This window comes from Octopus bimaculoides, chromosome Z, assembly GCF_046866305.1.
Source record: "Octopus bimaculoides isolate indiv1 chromosome Z, ASM4686630v1, whole genome shotgun sequence".
NCBI classification, from domain to species: domain Eukaryota; kingdom Metazoa; phylum Mollusca; class Cephalopoda; order Octopoda; family Octopodidae; genus Octopus; species Octopus bimaculoides.
Genome location: NC_142944.1, coordinates 22,996,829 through 23,016,476, shown reverse-complemented (window position 1 = coordinate 23,016,476; position 19,648 = coordinate 22,996,829). Strand labels below are relative to the sequence as shown.

General features: G+C 36.3%; 1 protein-coding gene across 1 annotated transcript in view; it reads right to left on the bottom strand.

The window, feature by feature from the left end:
• LOC106870681 (uncharacterized) overlaps positions 1–19,648 on the bottom strand; it is a 363,307-nt gene that overhangs the window by 18,858 nt on the left and 324,801 nt on the right. Inside the window, exon 10 of the mRNA XM_052973700.2 lies at positions 6,379–6,599. Coding sequence (XP_052829660.1) covers positions 6,379–6,599 — 221 coding nt within the window. The remainder of the gene's footprint in view (positions 1–6,378; positions 6,600–19,648) is intronic.

Here is a 19,648-nt window from a genome sequence, read left to right as displayed (position 1 = left end):
ATTCTCTCATTTCAGTCTGTCACTTGTGAAAAGTACATGCAATCAAAACAAACATGTCCATGTCTTTTACTCGGTTAAATTGCTTGTCTGAAATGCCACTGCCACGAACAACAACAACGAACACTAACTTGAAGATTGAAAAGAAATCCTTTATTTCTGTCAATATTACAAAACACATGCAAGAAGATTATGGATATAAAACCTGACAACATATTTTTCTGTCAAGAATTTATATTCAAATTTTGTTTATATATCAAGCATTATTTTAGGATTGAACCACTAGACAAATATCTATTGTACTATATAGATCTTATACAACCCAACTATATAGTCACATTCTAATACACAGCCATGATATATTACATAACCATGCTTTATCATATGACCATGTTTTATTATAAAATAGCCACTTTCTGTTATATAGTGATTTTCAATTATATAGCCACATTCTATTAGCCCAGCTTCCCTTTTATACAATCACATTCTATTATACAGACACATTCTTTTACAAACTCATCAATATTCGATTCAAACTTTGGCATAAGGCCAGCAGTTCTCAGGAGAGAAAATAAGCGGATTACATCGACTTCAGTGCTCAAATGGTACTTATTTTATTGAACCTGAGAAGATGAAAGGCAAAGTCAACCTCAGCGGAATTAGAACACAGAACATAAACACAGACAAAATGCTGCTAAACTCTTTGCCTGACATGCTAATGATTCTATCAGCTTGATGCCTTACATTGACACTAATACTGATTTCAAATTTTGGCACAAGACCAGAAATTATGGTGGAAGGCATAAGTCAATTATATCGAGTACTTACTCTAATCAATCCTGAAAGGATGAAAGGCAGAGTAGACCTGGTGAAGCTTGAACTCAGAATGTGAAGACAGACAAAATGCTGCTAAGCATTTCACCTGGCCTGCTAATATTAACTCCTATACATTAGATAGCATAGTCCTAGATACATTGTAACTTAATAAAATATGAAGTGATTAAACTTAGATCATATTTTTTTCTCGAAGTTCTGCTGGTTCAGAAGTACCTGGGAGTGGGGGTTTAAACAATGATGATCTAAATTCCATTTAAGGATGAAATTATTAATATAGAAGACACATTCAAACAAAAACTACTTTCAGTGTAATAATGATAGATATGTAGTGAGACTGAACCCAGAACAACATGATTGGGAAGCAAACTTGTTACCACACAGTCACACCTGTACCTATAATATAATAATCTTCCCTTGATGTATAGAAGTAATCCCCTAGATTTGGTGAACAGTAAGGTAGGACAGTGAACTATTTTAATTATCAGTTTGATTAATTAAAGTTGTGAAAAAAAAAAAAAAAACAGTTTTAAAGAAGTAGGAAAAAAAAGGCCAAAGTTTAGATATTTTGACTACACACAAAATTTAGATAAGATTTGCTAAGTAGAAAACTTGGACTATGACTAACTTCGTACTATCACCTGATTTATGTGAGTATTGTGTAAGTTTGTAGGGTACTTAGCTATAAAAAAAACCAAGCCAAAGCTGACATTGAAACTCAATGTAGCCCTGCAACTCAAAGGATCCTATCAAATCATCCAACCCATGCCAGCGTGGAAGACAGATGTTAAATAATGATGATGATGATATACAAATACACTCTAAATCCAGTCTGATGAACAGTTATGTAAATTTTGAGTAACTAGATGTGAGGTCCCAGCTGTCACACACATGAATTTATGTGTGTGTGTGTGTGTGTATGTGTATGCATATATATAAATATATATACATGTGTGTGTGTGTGTGTGTGTGTGTGTGTGTGTGTGTGTGTGTGTCAAAAAGTTCCTAGATTAGTTCTGTAGTATGCCAACAGATGGCAGCACACAGTTGCATGCACAGTGAGAGCTAGCAGTGACCTTCATGAGGCAATGTGCTGAATGATATTGCTGTGTTTACTTTGCAAGTAGTGAAATTTGTGTTTTTGTAATCCCGTGTATGCTGCAGTCTGCAATGTTTATCATGGACAGGAAGTTGGAACAAAAAGCCAATGTGAAATTTTGTGTTAAACTTGAGAAGTCTACTACAGAGACATTGAGCATGCTTCAGCAAAGTAAGAGTATGGTGATGAGGCAATGAGTTGTATGCAATGTTTTGAGTGGCACAGGTGCACAACAGAGCTGCAGCTCAACCAAAAGCATGTTCATTGTATTTTTCAACATCTGTGATATTGTGTATTGAGAATTCATCCCCCAGGGCTAGACCATCAGTCAAGAGTTCTACTGTGATGTTTTGAAGCGTTCGAAGGACATTCAGCAAAAGAGATCAGATCTGTGGAGCATGAATAATTAGATTCTTCATGCACCATTTTGGGTGTGGCCGTTGCCGTTGCCAGTGCCGCCTGGCTGGCCTTCGTGGGATTTTCGATCGAGATCGTTGCCAGTGCCCCTGAACTGGCTCTTGTGTGGGGCCGTCGTAGGATTTTCAAGCGAGATCGTTGCCAGTGCCCCTGGACTGGCTCATGTGCAGGTGACACATGAAATACACCATTTTGGGCGTGGCCGTTGCCAGTGCCCCTGGACTAGCTCTTGTGCGGGGCCATCATAGGATTTTCGAGCGAGACCGTTGCCAGTGCCCCTGGACTGGCTCTTGTGCGGGTGACACATGAAATGCACCATTTTGATCGTGACCGTTGCCAGTGCCGCCTGGCTGGCCTTCGTGGGATTTTCAAGCGAGATCGTTGCCAGTGCCCCTGGACTGGCTCTTGTGCGGGTGGCACATAAAATACACCATTTTGAGCGTTGCCGTTGCCAGTACTGCCTAACTGGTCTTCGTGCGGGTGACACGTAAAAGCACCCACTACACTCTCTGAGTGGTTGGCGTTAGGAAGGGCATCCATCAGATTGGAGCCTGGTGTAGCCATCTGGTTTCACCAGTCCTCAGTCAAATCGTCCAACCCACGCTAGCATGGAAAGCGGACGTTAAATGATGATGATGATGATGATGATGACAATGCACCCAGTCACCAAGCTCTCCTCACTCAGGAATTTCTTCCCCAAAACAACATGGTATTGCTTCTGCACCTGCCCTATTTGTCATCTCTTCCCCAAGATGAAAATACAGCTCATTGGTCACTGTTTTAACACCACTGTCAAGATCCAGAGTGAATCACAGAAGATCCTTGACTTGCTAACGGAAAATGACTTCCAGGCCAGATTTCAAAGGTGGCAAGAATGCTGGAACCAATGTATTGCTGCGCAAGGTAACTATTTCAAAGGAGATGATGTTAAAACTTAGGTAAATAAGTTATTTTTTATTAAATATAACTAGTCCGGGAACTTCTTGATACTACTTTGTATATATAATATATATTATGTAGGCAGGTAAGATAAAATCCCAACTGCTTCCTCACGAAGCACATCTGCATTATTACAATCCTGTATGTAGTTGCTGTTGTTTTAGTATAGACACGAAGTATATATTAAAATTGAAAATTCTGGAAATATTGTGTGCAGAGTTATTGTGTAACAAAATAGGATATTGGAAAATATATTTGTACTATTTATTCAATTCTCTATCTGCAGAATTACTGATAGGAAATCTCTTATGTTTATCTAACATGTAAAACTAATTCCTATTAGGAAATGAAACATACATATATGATGGTGAGTAAACAATACCAATGAATTGTCCAACTTACTGTTTTGTTATATATGTGTGTGTGTATGTATAATAATTTCGTTTGGATAGTAACCCTAAAGCTTGCCCTATTAAGCTCATCCATGGGCATTGGTTATCAAACAAGGCAATAATGTGCTGAATAAACTTGCGCACCCAATTTTTATTGTCTGTCATTACACACACACACACACAGATATCATCATCATCATTTAACATCATGTTCCAAGCACGGACTGGATGATTTGGTAGGGTCCAACAATATATATCACTACCATGACCCTCCTCCTCCTCATCATCATCATTTTAATGCCTATGTTTTTCATAGTCATTCTGTTCCCAAACCTCACTTGCTTACAGTTAAGGTAATATTTCTCCTAGTCCTTCAAATGCAAACAGCATAATAATAGCTGAACATGTTTTCCCAGAAGATTGCGAATGAATGACACTGCTGGTATGATGGTGATGTTTGTTTACTATTAGTGAGTGATGTCAAAACAAGGAGACAGACACTCTCACATATGTACCTCAGAGAATAGCAAGGTATTTTTAACAAAAGTTTTCATCTAAGTCAGCAGTTCTCAACCAGGTTTCACAGGACCCTTAGGGATCCATATTTTGTTGTTAAAATCTATGTACAATAAATGGTTATACTTCTACAATACACAAAATATTTTAACAATATTTATTATATAATTTCTAACAATAGGGTAAAGACTCCCTTCGGTTATGGGTGACCATGGGATTGCACCTAGAAAGTTCCCCTCCAAGGCACAAGTCCAGGCAACGTTGTTTATGGAAGACCAGCAGTCGCCCATGCATACCAGCCTTTTCTCTCTATGCCAATGATATTATCCAAGGAATAGCAAATACCAATACAGCTTGGCACCAGTGACACCACAACTCATTTCTACAGTTGAATGAATTGGAGCAACATGAAATAAAGTGTCTTGCTCAAGAACACAACAGCCCAGTCCAGGAATCAAACTCACTACCTCATAATTGTGAGTCTGATGCTCTAACCACTGAGTACATTTTCTAATAGTATTTAATTATCAAATTAGAATAGGATTTTTTAAACATCAAATGGCTAGCAGGGTCCATCCAAGTAAAATAGGAATTAAAGGGGTCCACAGGCAAAAATTGGTTGAGAAACATTGATCTAAGTGACAAATTATTTGGATCTGTGGCATGAAGTTTGAAGACATAGAATAAGCAGAAAGGGTCAACTTTTAATGTAGGATGTAAAGGAAATATGCATGTTTTTACTTTACAGTTGGTTTCAAGAATATGTGTTATTAGTAATATCACATACACATCTCAAAGAGCACATTTACTAATAACAGGGTATTTTCAATAAAAGTGCTCAACACCATACAGTTGGTTGATACTTTGTATGTGGCAGATGTTTAAAGTGCAGCTAACAGTAGAAGTTCATGTCTAAAAGTTTCTTTCAAATACCCCTGAGGTTTCTTCAAAGTAGTTGATAGCTTTTGTTACCTGGGGGATCTAATTAGCAGTGTATATGGGTGTTCTGAGAGCAGAACAGCAGAACAGAGAAAGGATTGGAAAAAGTTGAGGGAGGTATTATGTCTATTTCACCAAAAAATTCTTTCCTCTGAGAGTAGAAAGAACATAGTACTATGCTCATGTATAACTTGTGATGCTGCGTAATAACAAGATGTGAGCCTTGAATGTGAGTGTTTTATGCAGTTAGGAAAGAAACGAGACAAGTTTGTTCCACTGGATGAGGACATGAATAAAGAAACAAATGAGCTGAGAAAAAAACTCAGTATAAGAGGACTCAGATCTAGTCTGTAAGATAGAAAAGTGCATTAATATGTACATATGATGAGCATGGAAGGTGTCAGATGTACAAAGAATTGTTGTGTGATCCAAGTAAAAGGAAAATGTAAGGAAGTGAAGAACCTTATAGATGAGATGACAAAGGGCCATATCAACCAGCAAAATTTTACATTGGAGAAGACCTAACAAGGTTACGTTAAGTGTAACAAAACGCATGTGAACATGATGACGGTAGTAATGGTGGAGTTGAGATGTATGTTGTCTACATTTGAGTCTCTTTATCTTGCTAACTATGCTCATTTATTACAGAGGCAGGCATGGCAGTGTGGTTAAAAAATTTGCTTCTCAACTGTGAGGCTTCAGGTTTGGTCCCATTTCATGACACTTGAAGTGAGAGAATTTAATAGATAAAAACTGAAAGGAGCCACATGATGATGATTTTATATATATATATATATATATACACACACACAAGGGGGTACTGAAAAGTTCTTCGCTCTGGGTAAAAGAAAATACAGGAGAATCAGTTATGTTTTTACCCAACATATTCCCATCTCAGATTCACACAATTATTGAAGCAGTCCTTCAACTTTTCTGAACTGTGTAAAAGAACTCGGAAGGTTGTACCTCCAATCTGTCTTTTCATGATACACTTAAAACCAGGAACTTTTCAGTCATATATATATATCATCATTTAATGTGCACCTTCCATGCTAGCATATATATATATATATATGTACTAAGTTCATAAATTTAATTTTTACTGTAGCAACATGCTGCACCAAAACAATATGGCTTGCTGCTAATAATTTCAGTGTTTCACCCACCACATCTTATACCAGAAATGCCATCTGTTGGGAACAAAATAATTGACTAACATTACCATAATGGCAGAAAATATCTTACCTCAACTGCTAGATAGTTAACCAACACCGACATAGCATCAAAACCCTTTAAAGTTTCTTTCAGCTGTAGCTTGGTGATGTGAAGATCCTTGGTGCGAGATTCACAAAGGCCCTCAAGTCGAGTAATTTCTTTTTTGGCATCTTTATTGTCACCCTGGCTCGTTTTCAAGCTAGGAACTTTATTCCTTGTGGTCTTGTTAACTTTGTTTTGGTCCACTTGATCTGAAATAAAAATCAAAGACAATCAGTAATAAATATATAAAAAAAGCAAAGAAAAAAGAAATTTCCTCACCACATACTGGCAGTATCAAATTTATCACAAACTCTAAAAATCACATGGGAAATCTACCTCCTCTTTCTCTCACTCAGACACTCATGCATATTGAGATTTTCAATTACAATCTACAATCACAAAAATGAAAATTTTTAATGATTAAAGAGTGAGTAAAGAAAAACACATTTCTGATAAAATAAATAGTCATGAAAAATATCAGATTTACAAAATGTGTAGTGCATAAAATATGTAATTTGGTAATGTTTAATGTTCATTTTTGCAAATACAAACACTTAAGCACACATATGGTAAAATAATAAATGATAAAGAACTTGATAAAAAGAAAAAGAAAAGTCTAACAACTTGATTGAAATACTAAATCACTGATTGCACTACAACTATCAGTTTTATTGTTTCTTTGTATCATCAAGTAATAATATTGATATAGAATGAAGGTGGATTAATAAACATTATCAGATGATCTTAAAGAGACAGTGAACCTTACAGCTTTAATGTGATCAATAGTTAATCTGACATTAGAATACAGTTACACACACACACACACAGGTGCAGGCATGGCTGAACAGTCAAAAAATCACTTCCCAACAACTGCATGACACCTTGGGCAAGTGTCTTCTACTAAAGTTCTGGACCGACTAAAGCCTTGCGAGTAGATTTGGTAGACAAAAAAAAAAAAAATGAAAGAAGCCTGCCATATGTATGTGTGTGTGTGTGTGTGTGTGTGTGTGTGTGCATATATGTATATTAAACACACACACACACATACATATATACACGCAACATACATATACACACACACACACGTATACACATGCATATACACATACATACACACACTTGTATGTGTTGTCTCATTGTCTGGTTGTAAAATAAGCTTCACCATCACAAAAAAGAAAGAAAGTACTGTTCATTACTAATCTTCTGTATAAAGCATGTCTAGCTGTGGAGAAAAATTAAAATCTTGCTTGAAAACAAGTGCAGGTTGGTGACAGAAAAAATTGCCTTAACAAATTCATGGAAAAGTGGCTGTTAAAATTATGATGATTATGATAATGATGGTGTTTTATATATATATATATATATATATATATATATATATATATATATATATATATAGACACACACACACATAACAAGTGTTTGGAAACTAAAGCAATTTACAACATGCTAGCTTCATATTTAAAACAAGTACATATGCACTGCTCTATTTACTTAGTTGTATTATTATTTTGAGATAAGAAAATATCTTATGACACTGTACTCAGGGAAGTAGACAGGCTCTGGTTCTTTAAATTGTAAGAAATAGCTACCAAATTTCTCCCCAAATGCACTCAACTATCTTTAAAATGGAAGGAATGGATAATGTTGGCCTGGACACAGAAAACTGTATCTTATGACACTGTACTTAGTTAGGGAAGTAGACAGGCTCTGGTTATTCAAACTGCAAGAGGTAGCAACTAAATTTTTCCCCAAAATACACTCAACTGTCTTAAAAATGGAAGGATTGGATAATGTATGCCTGCTCTGAAGTGCTGATGCAAGATTAAACATCAACCAGTAGAGAGAGGGGGTGAGTGGGTATTAGTCACTTGACTGTAGGGGTAAAGTGGTGAAAATATTTGATTCAAGATATATACAAACATAAATGTATATAAAAGTGGACGTACATATAAATAGTCAACCTTTTCTCTGCTCAAGGAGAATTGGCTGGATTTACTCTCTCACCTCAATTTTTAAAAAATAATTAAATGGATTTACTCCCTCACCATTTTTTAAAATAATTAAAATCATTAAATGCAAAGGTTTCCTCTTAATGTTTCCATTGTCTTCAATACTTTAGCATTTAAACCAGCCATATCCTAGCCCAAATCTTCTAGCCAGATCAAATCTCTCACATCAAACCCTATAATGTCATTTTAAAACTAAAAAATCACATCATTGAAATCTCAAAGCTACAAGATAATACAGGATTACTTGAAAACAATGTGAATAAATAAGCATTACATTTGACAGAGTAATCTAAAGGGTTAAAGGAAACATATGTTCATGATGAAAACCCAAAACTCATATGGCTCTCAAGATGTGTGAGGAATTTTAATTAGTGTACCTTTAGGTGTGACACAATCATGCTATTCTGTTTCTATCTCATAGCATGGCACTTTGGTCAAGTGTCTTCTACTATAGCCCCAGACCAACCAAAGCCTTGTGAAAGGAAACTGGAAGAATCCTGTCATATGTATATATAAATATATATTACACACACATACAAGTGGATGTGCAATGTCAGTGTGCATGTACGACAGAGTGTAAACATCTCGAGAATAAAAAATTGGGCATAAGAGGCATCAGATGTGGTGCACAAAAAACTGTGCTGGAATGGTCACGGGATGCGAATGGATGAGGACAGCTGCATAAAGAAGTGCCGGTTTCTAACCGTGGAGGGAATCTGTGGAAGAGGTGGACTCAGGAAAACATGGGATAAGGTAGTGAAGCATGAAACCAATTGGTAAGATCAGCCGTGATGGATATATGATACTGTACAGTTCAGATAATACACCCACTCTACTGACAGATATACAAGTGCGTCTTTTTCCTGAATTATGGATTTTTAGATGACTAAGATATATATATGTATATATATTTTACGCACACACACACACGTGGCTGTGCAATGTCAGTATGCATGTACAAGAGTGTAAGCATTGAGAGAAAAATTGGGCATAAGGGGCATCAGATCTGGTATGCAAGAAAGAAGACTGTGTTGGTATGGTCATGTAATGCATATGGGATGAAGACAGCTGTGTGAAGAAATGCCAATCGCTACAGGGAAGCTGTGGAAGATGTAGACTCAGGAAAACATGAGACGAAGTGGTAAAGCATGATCTTTGCATGTTGGGTCTCACAGAAGCAATGGCCTTTGTCAATTTGCTGTACTTGAGAAGACATGTCAAACCAAGTGAAATTATAGTCGTTGCCAGTGGTGGTAACATGTAAAAGGCATTTACTATATTCTTGGAGTGATTGGCATTAGGAAGATCATATAGCCATAGAAAGCAAGCCAAACTGTCTAACCTATGGAAAGTGGACGTTAAATGATGATGGTAATGATCATTTGTGTGTTTGAGTGTCCCCTTGTCTTGACATCATGTGATGTTTATAAACAAGCATCACTGTTATACAACCAATGTTGTTTGTTTGCAGTTTTTGTGAAAAAAGATGTCTAACTGTGGGGAAATATTACCATACTTGGAAATGGTATCAGGACAAAATCCCCCCTCACCAGAGGACAAATTTTACATGAAAATATCAACTAATAAATATTAAAAATTTTTTCTTATAAAATTTCACTTTCCTAAAATATTTTTATTGCAAAGAAAGAACAATATCCCAGGGGGATTTTGTCTGAAAGAGGATGGGGGGGGGGGGGTCCAGCAGGAATTTTGTTCTAGTAGCCTTGGAAACAGGTGAGGGTTGGTGACAGGAAGGGTATCAGGCTGCAAAAAATCTGCCTCAACAAATTCCATCTGATCCATGTAAGCATGAAAATGTAGATGTTAAAATGATGATGATGTGTTTAAGAGCCACATGGGGCTGTTAAGATGTGTCTTAGCAAATATTTGAGAATTATATATGGCTCTCAGAACAGTGAATTGTTTCGGTATGATGACTATCATGATGCAATATATAAGTTGTGAGTGAACAAATGAAATGAACTTTAAAGAAATAGTTTTAAAAAACATCCAAGAAGAAACAGTGTTTTGTCAGAGCTGAGATGGCATCTTGGGGAAAACAAACATGGAAGACGATAGTATTGGTACTGCTAATGTTGGTGGTGACACTGATATTGGTGGAGGTGATGGTGATGGTGATGATGGTGGAAGTGGTGATGATGATGGTGGTGGAAGTGGTGGTGATGATGGTGGAAATGGTGGTGATGATGGTGGAAGTGGTGGTGATGATGGTGGAGGTGGTGGTGACAGTGGAAGTGGAGATGACAACAGTAATGATGCTTGTAATGATGATGATGATAATGACAATTTTGTGCTGACCCAGCGTAGATTGTAATAGCAACATGACAGCTAACATTTCTCAAGTTATTTTTCATGAAATTCTAATCCCTATTGTTACCATTTCAACTGAGAGTATAAAAAAACATACATTCTACAAATTAATGTCGTCTGCTCTTCTACTAAAAGACACTGGCATAGTTCAGTAAGTAACTATTCAAGGTTTGATCCTTTAGTATTTAAACTGGCCAGATCTAGCCCTTCACACTTACCCTACAATGTCATTCTAAAAACAAACCAGCACACCATTGAAATCTCATAGCTACGAGGTAATGCCTGATTACTTCAAAACCATGTGAATAAATAAATACTAAATTTGACAGTAATTTGAATACTAAAGGGTTATACATATACATATAATTTCTGATCAATAAGTATCCAGACTGTTGCCATAGTAACGAAGCTAAAGCATGGAGAGTAAAGCCAGTTCGCAAAGATTGACCTTGAACTCTGTTGTGCATATGCATTAAGTTTTAACATTCTAGCTCACTTCTGCTGCTTACAGCAGTGCTTGGAAAGAAGGTGTGTAGCATGTGATTGTCACATTGAACACAACAAAGTTGTCATGGCGATACCTGCTCAGAGGCCCATGCAAAGTTGCAGAAGTGTATGGAGAGGAGTGTATGAGCTGCACACAAGTGTACGTGTGGTTCAGACGTTTCCAAGATGGTTGAAAAAATGTTGATATTGATGATTGTTCTGAGAGACTTGCAACCAGCAGAACTGAGAAAAACATCACAGATGTGTGTGCAGTTGTGAGGGGAAATCATCAAATCACCATCCTTGAGTTATCATCAGATGTGCAAATTAGTTTACGGCTCAGTTCAGTCCATTATCACTGAAGATGAAGATTTGGGTATGCTAAGTTTGTGCCAAAACTACTTTCAGCTGACTAAAAAGACAGTTGCACAAAATCTCCTTGATTGTGTCAAGAACGATGAAAACTTTTTGAAAACTTTGCATAGGCCTCTGAGCAGGACTTGCCAAGCTTTTGGCAAAAATTGATGCAGGTTCTCTCCTCAACTTTCCCTGTCGTGATCAATGTGATGATCACATGCTACACATGTTCCTTCCAAGCACTGCTGTAAACAGCTGAAGTGAGCTAGAATGTTAAAACTTAGTGCATGTGCACAGCAGAGCTCAAGGTCAATCTGTGCCAAACAGATTCACTGTGTGTTTTAGCTTTGTTACTATGGCAACAGTGTGGATACTTATTGATCAGACTACGTAATCCTTTAGCATTCAAACTGGTTACACCTGGCCCAAAAATTCTGTTTTATGTTCAAACCGACCAGATCCAGCCACTCATACTTACCCTACAATATCATTATAAAAATAAACCATCACATCATCAAAATATCAGAACTATAAGGCAATCTGTGATTAATTCAAAACTGCATGAATAAATAAATATTACATATGACTGAGTAATCGGAATACTAAAGGGTCAATCCTACTGTTTGGTACCTTGGGCAAGTCTCTCTACTATAACTTCAGGTTAGCCTATCCTTCGTAAATGGCATTTATAGGTAGAAAATGTGTGAGTCTGTCAGAATGGTCATTCATTTTTTTGGGTGGCAGCCTTGACCTGTTGCTCAGCTCAGTGCCACTTCATAGTCTTTGATTGATTTTAACTCTTTAGTATTCAAACCAGCTATATCCAGCCCAAATAGTCAATTTGTTTTAGGTTCAAGCTGACTAGATCCTGCCACTCACACCTACCCTACAATGTCATTCTAAAAATAATCTTGAAGCTATGAGATAATGCTTGATTGATTAAAATCAATGTGAATAAACATCACATTTGACAGAGTAATCTAAATGCTAAAAGGTTAAGGTCTGTGGGTACTTTATTTAAAAAAGAAATAATAATAATAATAATAATAATAATAATAATAATAATCCTTTCTACTAAAAGTACAAGGCCTGAAACTTTAGGGGAAGGGACTAGTTGATCACATCGACCCCAATGTTTCACTGGTACTTAATTTTTCAATCCCAAAAAGAAGAAAGGTAAAGTTGATCTTGGTGGAATTTGAACTTTGAGCATAAAGACGGTAAAAATGCTGCTAATGATTCTGCCAGTTCACTACTTTAATAATTATAATGATGATAAATGCCCTGATGCAATACCAGGCAGTGGCTCTCATGGCTTCTCATCTTAATTGACTGGAAGTGTTATCATGTACATTGTCTTGCCTTGGTATAAAAGATGGGCTACAGCAAATATTCTGCTCAATACCACAGATTTGCTTGTTAGTTGCTTGGCCTTAACCAGTTAAGCATGTCCCTTGGTGACTGACGATATGTTGCATCTCTGATCACAACCTGAAGTAGTGAGGGAACAGCATAGCCATATGTTGAGAGGAATTCTTTGGGGCTTGGATAATTCACCTCTGGAAAAATGGGTGTTTTGTTCATCATCCTTAAACAACCCTTAAATAGAAACCTCTTGAGCAGGATGGGCTACTCGAACTGAAGAAAATTCTAACTAGGCCTCACCTGTGAGGTTGCTGTTTATCTTGATATGAGATCACCATGTCACACACATATGGTTGTGATGCATGTACCTGATGTACCCTTATCAGATGGGTAGTCATGACGGTATACTAGGCTTTGTATATTTTACCTCAGTGTCACTTAGATGCTCTCTAACTCAATAATAATAATAATGATGATGATGACGACAATGATGATGATTTCTTTTATTTGCCACCAGGGTGACAGATATCCAAAGCCACCTCTCTCAATACTACTCACCCCTCAGTTGAGGAGCTTCATCTTGTGAGTTACTTGTGACCTTGCTGCTGTTGGTGCCATGTAAATAGCACCCAGTACACACTGTAAGTGGCCAGTGTTAGGAAGGGTATCTTGCTGTAGAAACTATGCTAAAGCAGATATCAGAGCTTGGCACAGTCCTCTGGCTTACTGGCTCCAGTCAAACTGGACAACCCATGCCAGCATGGAAAGCAAACAAGAAATGATGATGATGATTCAAAGCAATTCAACTGACAATGACAGAATTGGAGAAATGTCTGTGTGTGAAGAAAAACTACATACATATATATATATATATATTCTAAAATAAGTTACAGGTGCATTTTTAGGTTTCTGCCAACCAACCAATTGAATGATTTTACTAAGATTTGGAGTACAGGAAGTACCTGTGCAGATGAATAATTTTTAGTGGGTGTAGCTTGCACTGCACTACCCCCACTTATTAGCCCAAGAAGACTTTCACCGGTGTGACAAGAGAATTGACAAAACCAGGAATTTCCAAGGCCTCAGGTCGCTCTTCAGTGCTACTGGTAACATGTAATCCAGTACAACCTGTTGCATGGTCGGGTCGTCGGCGACTAAACTGGCAACCCCACCAGGCTTGCTTGGTGAGGAGGGTGTTGTTGGACACCCTGCAGGACGAAAAATAAGACCTGTCAAAGGGCGGATGAACTCCTGAACAGTCAACGACCATCCAACAAAATGTCTGTAAATATGTATATATATATATATATATGTATGGGTGTGTATATGTGTGTGAATGTCTGTAAATATGTATATATGAATAATTTTAATTTTATATATATATACTATTTTTTATATTTTATATTTTATTTATATATATATATATATATATATTTTTTTTTGGTTTTTTTTTTTTGATGAGCTGCTCCACATCGGTCACCGGAGTGATATTTGTTCACTTTACAGAGTGTCTGAGTGTCGGTTAGGTGTCTGGAATGGGACGGCTTACCTCATGGGCAGGTAGAAGCTCTTTAACCTTGGTTGGTAATCTACCTAGGAGAAAGAAATCTCCAAAATAAAACCTGAGGATATATATATATATATATATATATATATATATATATATATATATATATATATGCTGTGCTTGAGAAGACCAGTCAAGCCAAGTGAAACCACAGTCGTGGCTGATGCTGGTATCATGTAACAAGTACCCATGCAGGTGGCATGTAAAAAGCACATAAAAGCACCTTTCGAGTGTTGGGCTCCACAGAGGCAAGGACTGAGACCATTTGGCATTATGCCAGGCTTTGAGCAGTGGGCCTCATGGAGACAATGACCGAGTCCATTTGACATTATGCTATGCTTGAGAAGAAGACCCATCAAGCTGAGCAAAACCACAGTTGTGGCAGATATCAGTGTCATGCAAATGACACCCAAGCCGGTGGCACATAAAAGAACCCATTACACTTGCAGAGTGGTTGGCATCAGGAAGGGCATCCAGCCATAGAAACCATGCCAAATCAGACTGGAGTCTGGTGCAAGCCCTCAGCTTGCCAGCCTTGGTCAAACTGTCCAACCCATGCCAACATGGACAACAGACATTAAATGATGATGATGATGATGATGTTCTTTTATTTATTTCAGTAATTTGACTGTGGCCATGCTGGAACACCACTTTTTAGTTGAACAAATTGACCCCAAGCTTTATTTTTTGTAAGCCTAGTACTTATTCTATTGATCATTTTTGCTGAACCACTAAGTTACAGTGATGTAAACACACCAACATCGGTTGTCAAGCAATGGTGGGGGGATAAACACAGATACACAAACATATACATATATATTTACGATGGGCTTGTTTCAGTCTTCGTCTACCAAATCCACTCACAAGGCTTTGGTCGGCCTAAGGCTTTAGTAGAAGACATTTGCCCAAAGTGCCATGCAGTGGGACTGAACCCTGAACCAGTGGTTGGTAAGCGAGCTGCTTATCACACACCCACTCTCGTGCCTATATTTTCATTATAGAATTGAAACACCTTATACATGAAAAAGTTCTCAAAAACCAAAACTATCAACTCCCAAAAGAGTTAGCCCTTTTCAGATCGCACCTGATTCTATGATACAAACTTGCTGTTTTAAAATAATCTAAATTAAAATTTTCCATCAAAATGTCATCTTAATTCATGTTATAAACACCAGTTTAATAATGACAATTATTGTAATAAATTCTACATTATTTTTTAAGTTAATTACAACAAAATCAGTGTTTTTCAACAAAAATATGGTAACGAAAGTGTTCTATATTAAAACCCATTAAAATTTCATGTTAATTTATGTCTCATACACTAATTTGATAATGACAGAATTATTTTACTAAATTCTTTGTTATTTTCAAAATTAATTGAAACAAAGAGAGTGTATTTAAACAGAAATATATCAGCAAAATGGTTTATACATGTTTTACATTTTAGGCTGTCACAAGATAGCTTGTATTTAGGGTTTAGATCAGGGTTTCATGTGTAACATAAAAGTGACACTTAAGAAGGGTGAAAGAGTGACTAAAAGACAAATATCAGAGCAGCTGAAAGCAGTTGTATGGCTAATATTACAACGGCTGCTGCTACAGACATCATTTAAATTCCAAATGACAACCAGTGAGATTAGAACTTCAGAACCAACAGACAATGAAGGGGGGCTTCAATGACAGCATTTAGTTTGCTAAAAATAGTAAGCAAGAGAACACTATGCTTGTTGATGATAAAAACAAAGGAGTGGGGTTTGTCAGACTGAGAACACTTTTAATCTCCATTTATGATTGAAGAAGAGCTAAATAAAAACCACAACAGTAGTAACAACAGCAAAACCAATAGCAACAACAAAAACTAGTAGGACAGTTTTGTTGTTACAGTTTGAAAAGTAATGTAGATTGAGACTTTAGCCTTTTATCTTTTTGTTATCAATAAAGTATTTTTTTTTATGTATGAAAGAAGTAATTATCTCAAGTTGTTTTCGTTTGAGTCTGATGGAATCATAAAAAAAAAAGTGAGGGAGAGAGAGAAAAAAAAACCCAACCCAGATTATAATTTAGAATCATTATCCTTACATAAATAATCTCTACATTCTGATTCTTCATATCCTTTGCAAATATTTTGTTGGGTTTCTGGGTAGGACAGTTATTCTATTTGCCTGAACTCACCAAATTCTGAGAATTCTAGTAATAATGAGGAATCCTGTTAAGTGGGCCAATGTTGTTTCTATTAGTAAATGCAAAATTAATAACATAATTAAATGCTGGTTTTATGAATTACCATAATTTTGAGAAAGGAATTAATTTATTACAATATGTGCAGGCCTAGTCATATGGTTACAAAGCTTGCTTTTCAGCCATATGGTTTTGGATTCAGTCCCATTGCATGGCACCTTGGGCAAGTGTCTTCTACTATAGCTCCGGGCTGATTAATGGAAACAGTGTGGAAGCATGCAAGTCATTTGTACATTTGTCATCCACCACCTCTTGACAACCAGTGTTGGTTTGTTTTTGTCCCTTTAACTTAGCAGTTCAGTAAAAAAGACCATTAGAACAAGTACCACTCTTGAAAAAATAATGAAATACTGGGGCCAGTTTGTTCAACTAAACCCTTCAAGGCAGTGTCCCAGCATGATTGCAGTCCAATGACTGAGATAAGTAAAAGATTAAAAAAAAAGACAGAATACAATCTGCTGCATGATACTTAAAATTAAAAAAAAGAAGAAAATCTCTAAGATTTTCTTGTTGTTGTTGCTATTATCGTGTTGTAATTTGAGAATGACGCCCATAACAAAAATTACTTGTCTTGTGTTCTACACACCAACTCCAATTTACTCATGGATATTCATCTACATGTACCCAACGAATGCTGATATATATCTTTGTAAATATTAAGATAGGCTATCTGTGACAGCCATGTAAAAATACAGTTAAAAACATTAGTCTTGAAAAATAAAAAAATATTTAAAGGAAAATCTAAAATTGTCAGAACAACATCAGATGATATCATTATACTTACTGATGACAATACATACATAACTAATACACACGCATATACATATGTGTATGTACACACACTCTCTCTCACACACAATATTAAATACATGTAATTGTGTAATATATATATATGACATATATACATATATATATATAACAGAAGGAAGAAAGTTGTATGTGTATATGTGAGTACACAGAGACATTTGCACAGATACACACACAGAGAAATATATATATATATGCATAGAAATATACACATACATATCTATAGTAATTCCTAAACAAATATGTACTTCAAAGAAAATTATCAAGATACATAAACAAGGAGTCCTATATATAATTGCTTGATCTGCTATAAATAGCAGCCAAACTTCCTCAAGTTAGACTGCCATCTTAAATAAACAGTGGACAATATAGTCCAGAGAGAGAGAGAGAGAGAGAGAGAGAGAGAGAGAGAGAGAGAGAGAGAGAGAGAGAGAGAGAGAGAGAGAGAGAGAGAGAGAGAGATAGAGAGAGAGAGAAAGAGAGGAGATGATTACAGATGATGCATTTCTGATCATAAATCAACTGGATTTAGACTGATCTGGGGCTAAACAACAAGAAAGGGAAAACGATTTTTTCTTTATATTAAATCAGAATAAAACCTCTTTGTACCCCAACCCCTAATAAACATTTAAACTAGAGAAATAAAATTATACTGATCCCCTTAACCCTTTAGTATTCAGTTTACTCAGTTAAATGTGAAGCTTATTTATCTACATTTTAAAAAATTAATGATGAAGTATCTTGCAGCTTCAAGATTTTGAAGATGTGATTGTTTATTTCTAGAATAACCTGAAGGGTAGGTGTGAGAGGCTGTGTCTGGTCAGTTGAAACATTAAACAAAAAGAATATTTGGGCTAGATATGGTTGGTTTAAATGCTGGTGGGGTTAATCAATCATTAACAAAGTGTGAATTAGCTTACTCTAGTCATATAGCAATGCAATGCCCAATAGTATCATTATATTCATGTGGTGATGGTGATGATGATGATGGGGATGACGACGACAGTGGTGATGACGAGGTAATAATAATTGTTTCTAACATAGCACCTGTGCGGCGTCATGTAAAAGCATCTGTGCAGTACCATGTAAAAACATCCAGCTTACTCTGTAAAGTGGTTGGCATTAGGAAGGGCATCCAGCTGTAGAAACCAAGCCAAATCAGACTGGAATCTGGTGCAGAGTTCCAGCTTGCCAGCTCTGGTCAAACCGTCCAACTTATGCCAGCATGGACAATAGACATTAAATAATAATAGGCATAAAACCATAAATTCTGAAGGAAAGGGGTCAGTTTAGTAAATCAATTTCAGCATTCAACCAATACTGTACTTTATTGACTCTGAAAGAATGAAAACTAAAGTTGACCTTGGTGGGATTTGAACTCAGAACATTAAGAACTGAAAGAAATACTACTAGGTAGCTTGCTTGGATCTCTAATGAATTTGACAATCAATCTACCATCAATAAGCTTTTCAATAAGTGAGCACAATGGACAAAAACAGTGAAGCACCAGACTAAATATTTTACATTCTTCTTGTAAGTTTTTATCCCACTGTATTCAACTTTGAGTACCTGTTATTTAGCAAGATCTATTCAGTCACCTATGAGATCAATGACAAATCAATACTGACCCTTTCATGTTTTCCTCCCTTGCATTTAATCCCCTCATTGACTGTATCAAATGAAATAATTAACTTTATTAACTGATATTTGAGGCTGTTCTTTGTAATTCCTTAACAAAAAGGGTCTAACTTACAATCATAAACAAGAGGTTTTAATTTAACCCTTTAGTATTCAGATTACTTTATCAAATATAATATTCACACTGTTTGGAATTAACCATGCCTTATCTCTTAGCTTAGATTTCGATGATGTGATTGCATATTTTTAGAATGACATTCTATGGTATGTGTGAGAGGCCAGATCTTACTAGTTTGAACATAAAATAGGTAACATATTTGGGCCGGATGGTTTTATGTGAAAGACAACAGCCACAGTCTCTGGTTAGTCGGTAATAGGAAAAATAAGTTGACTGAAGAATTTGATCATAACACATTTAGAAACATCAATAATATGAGGCATTTAGTGTGGTGCTACT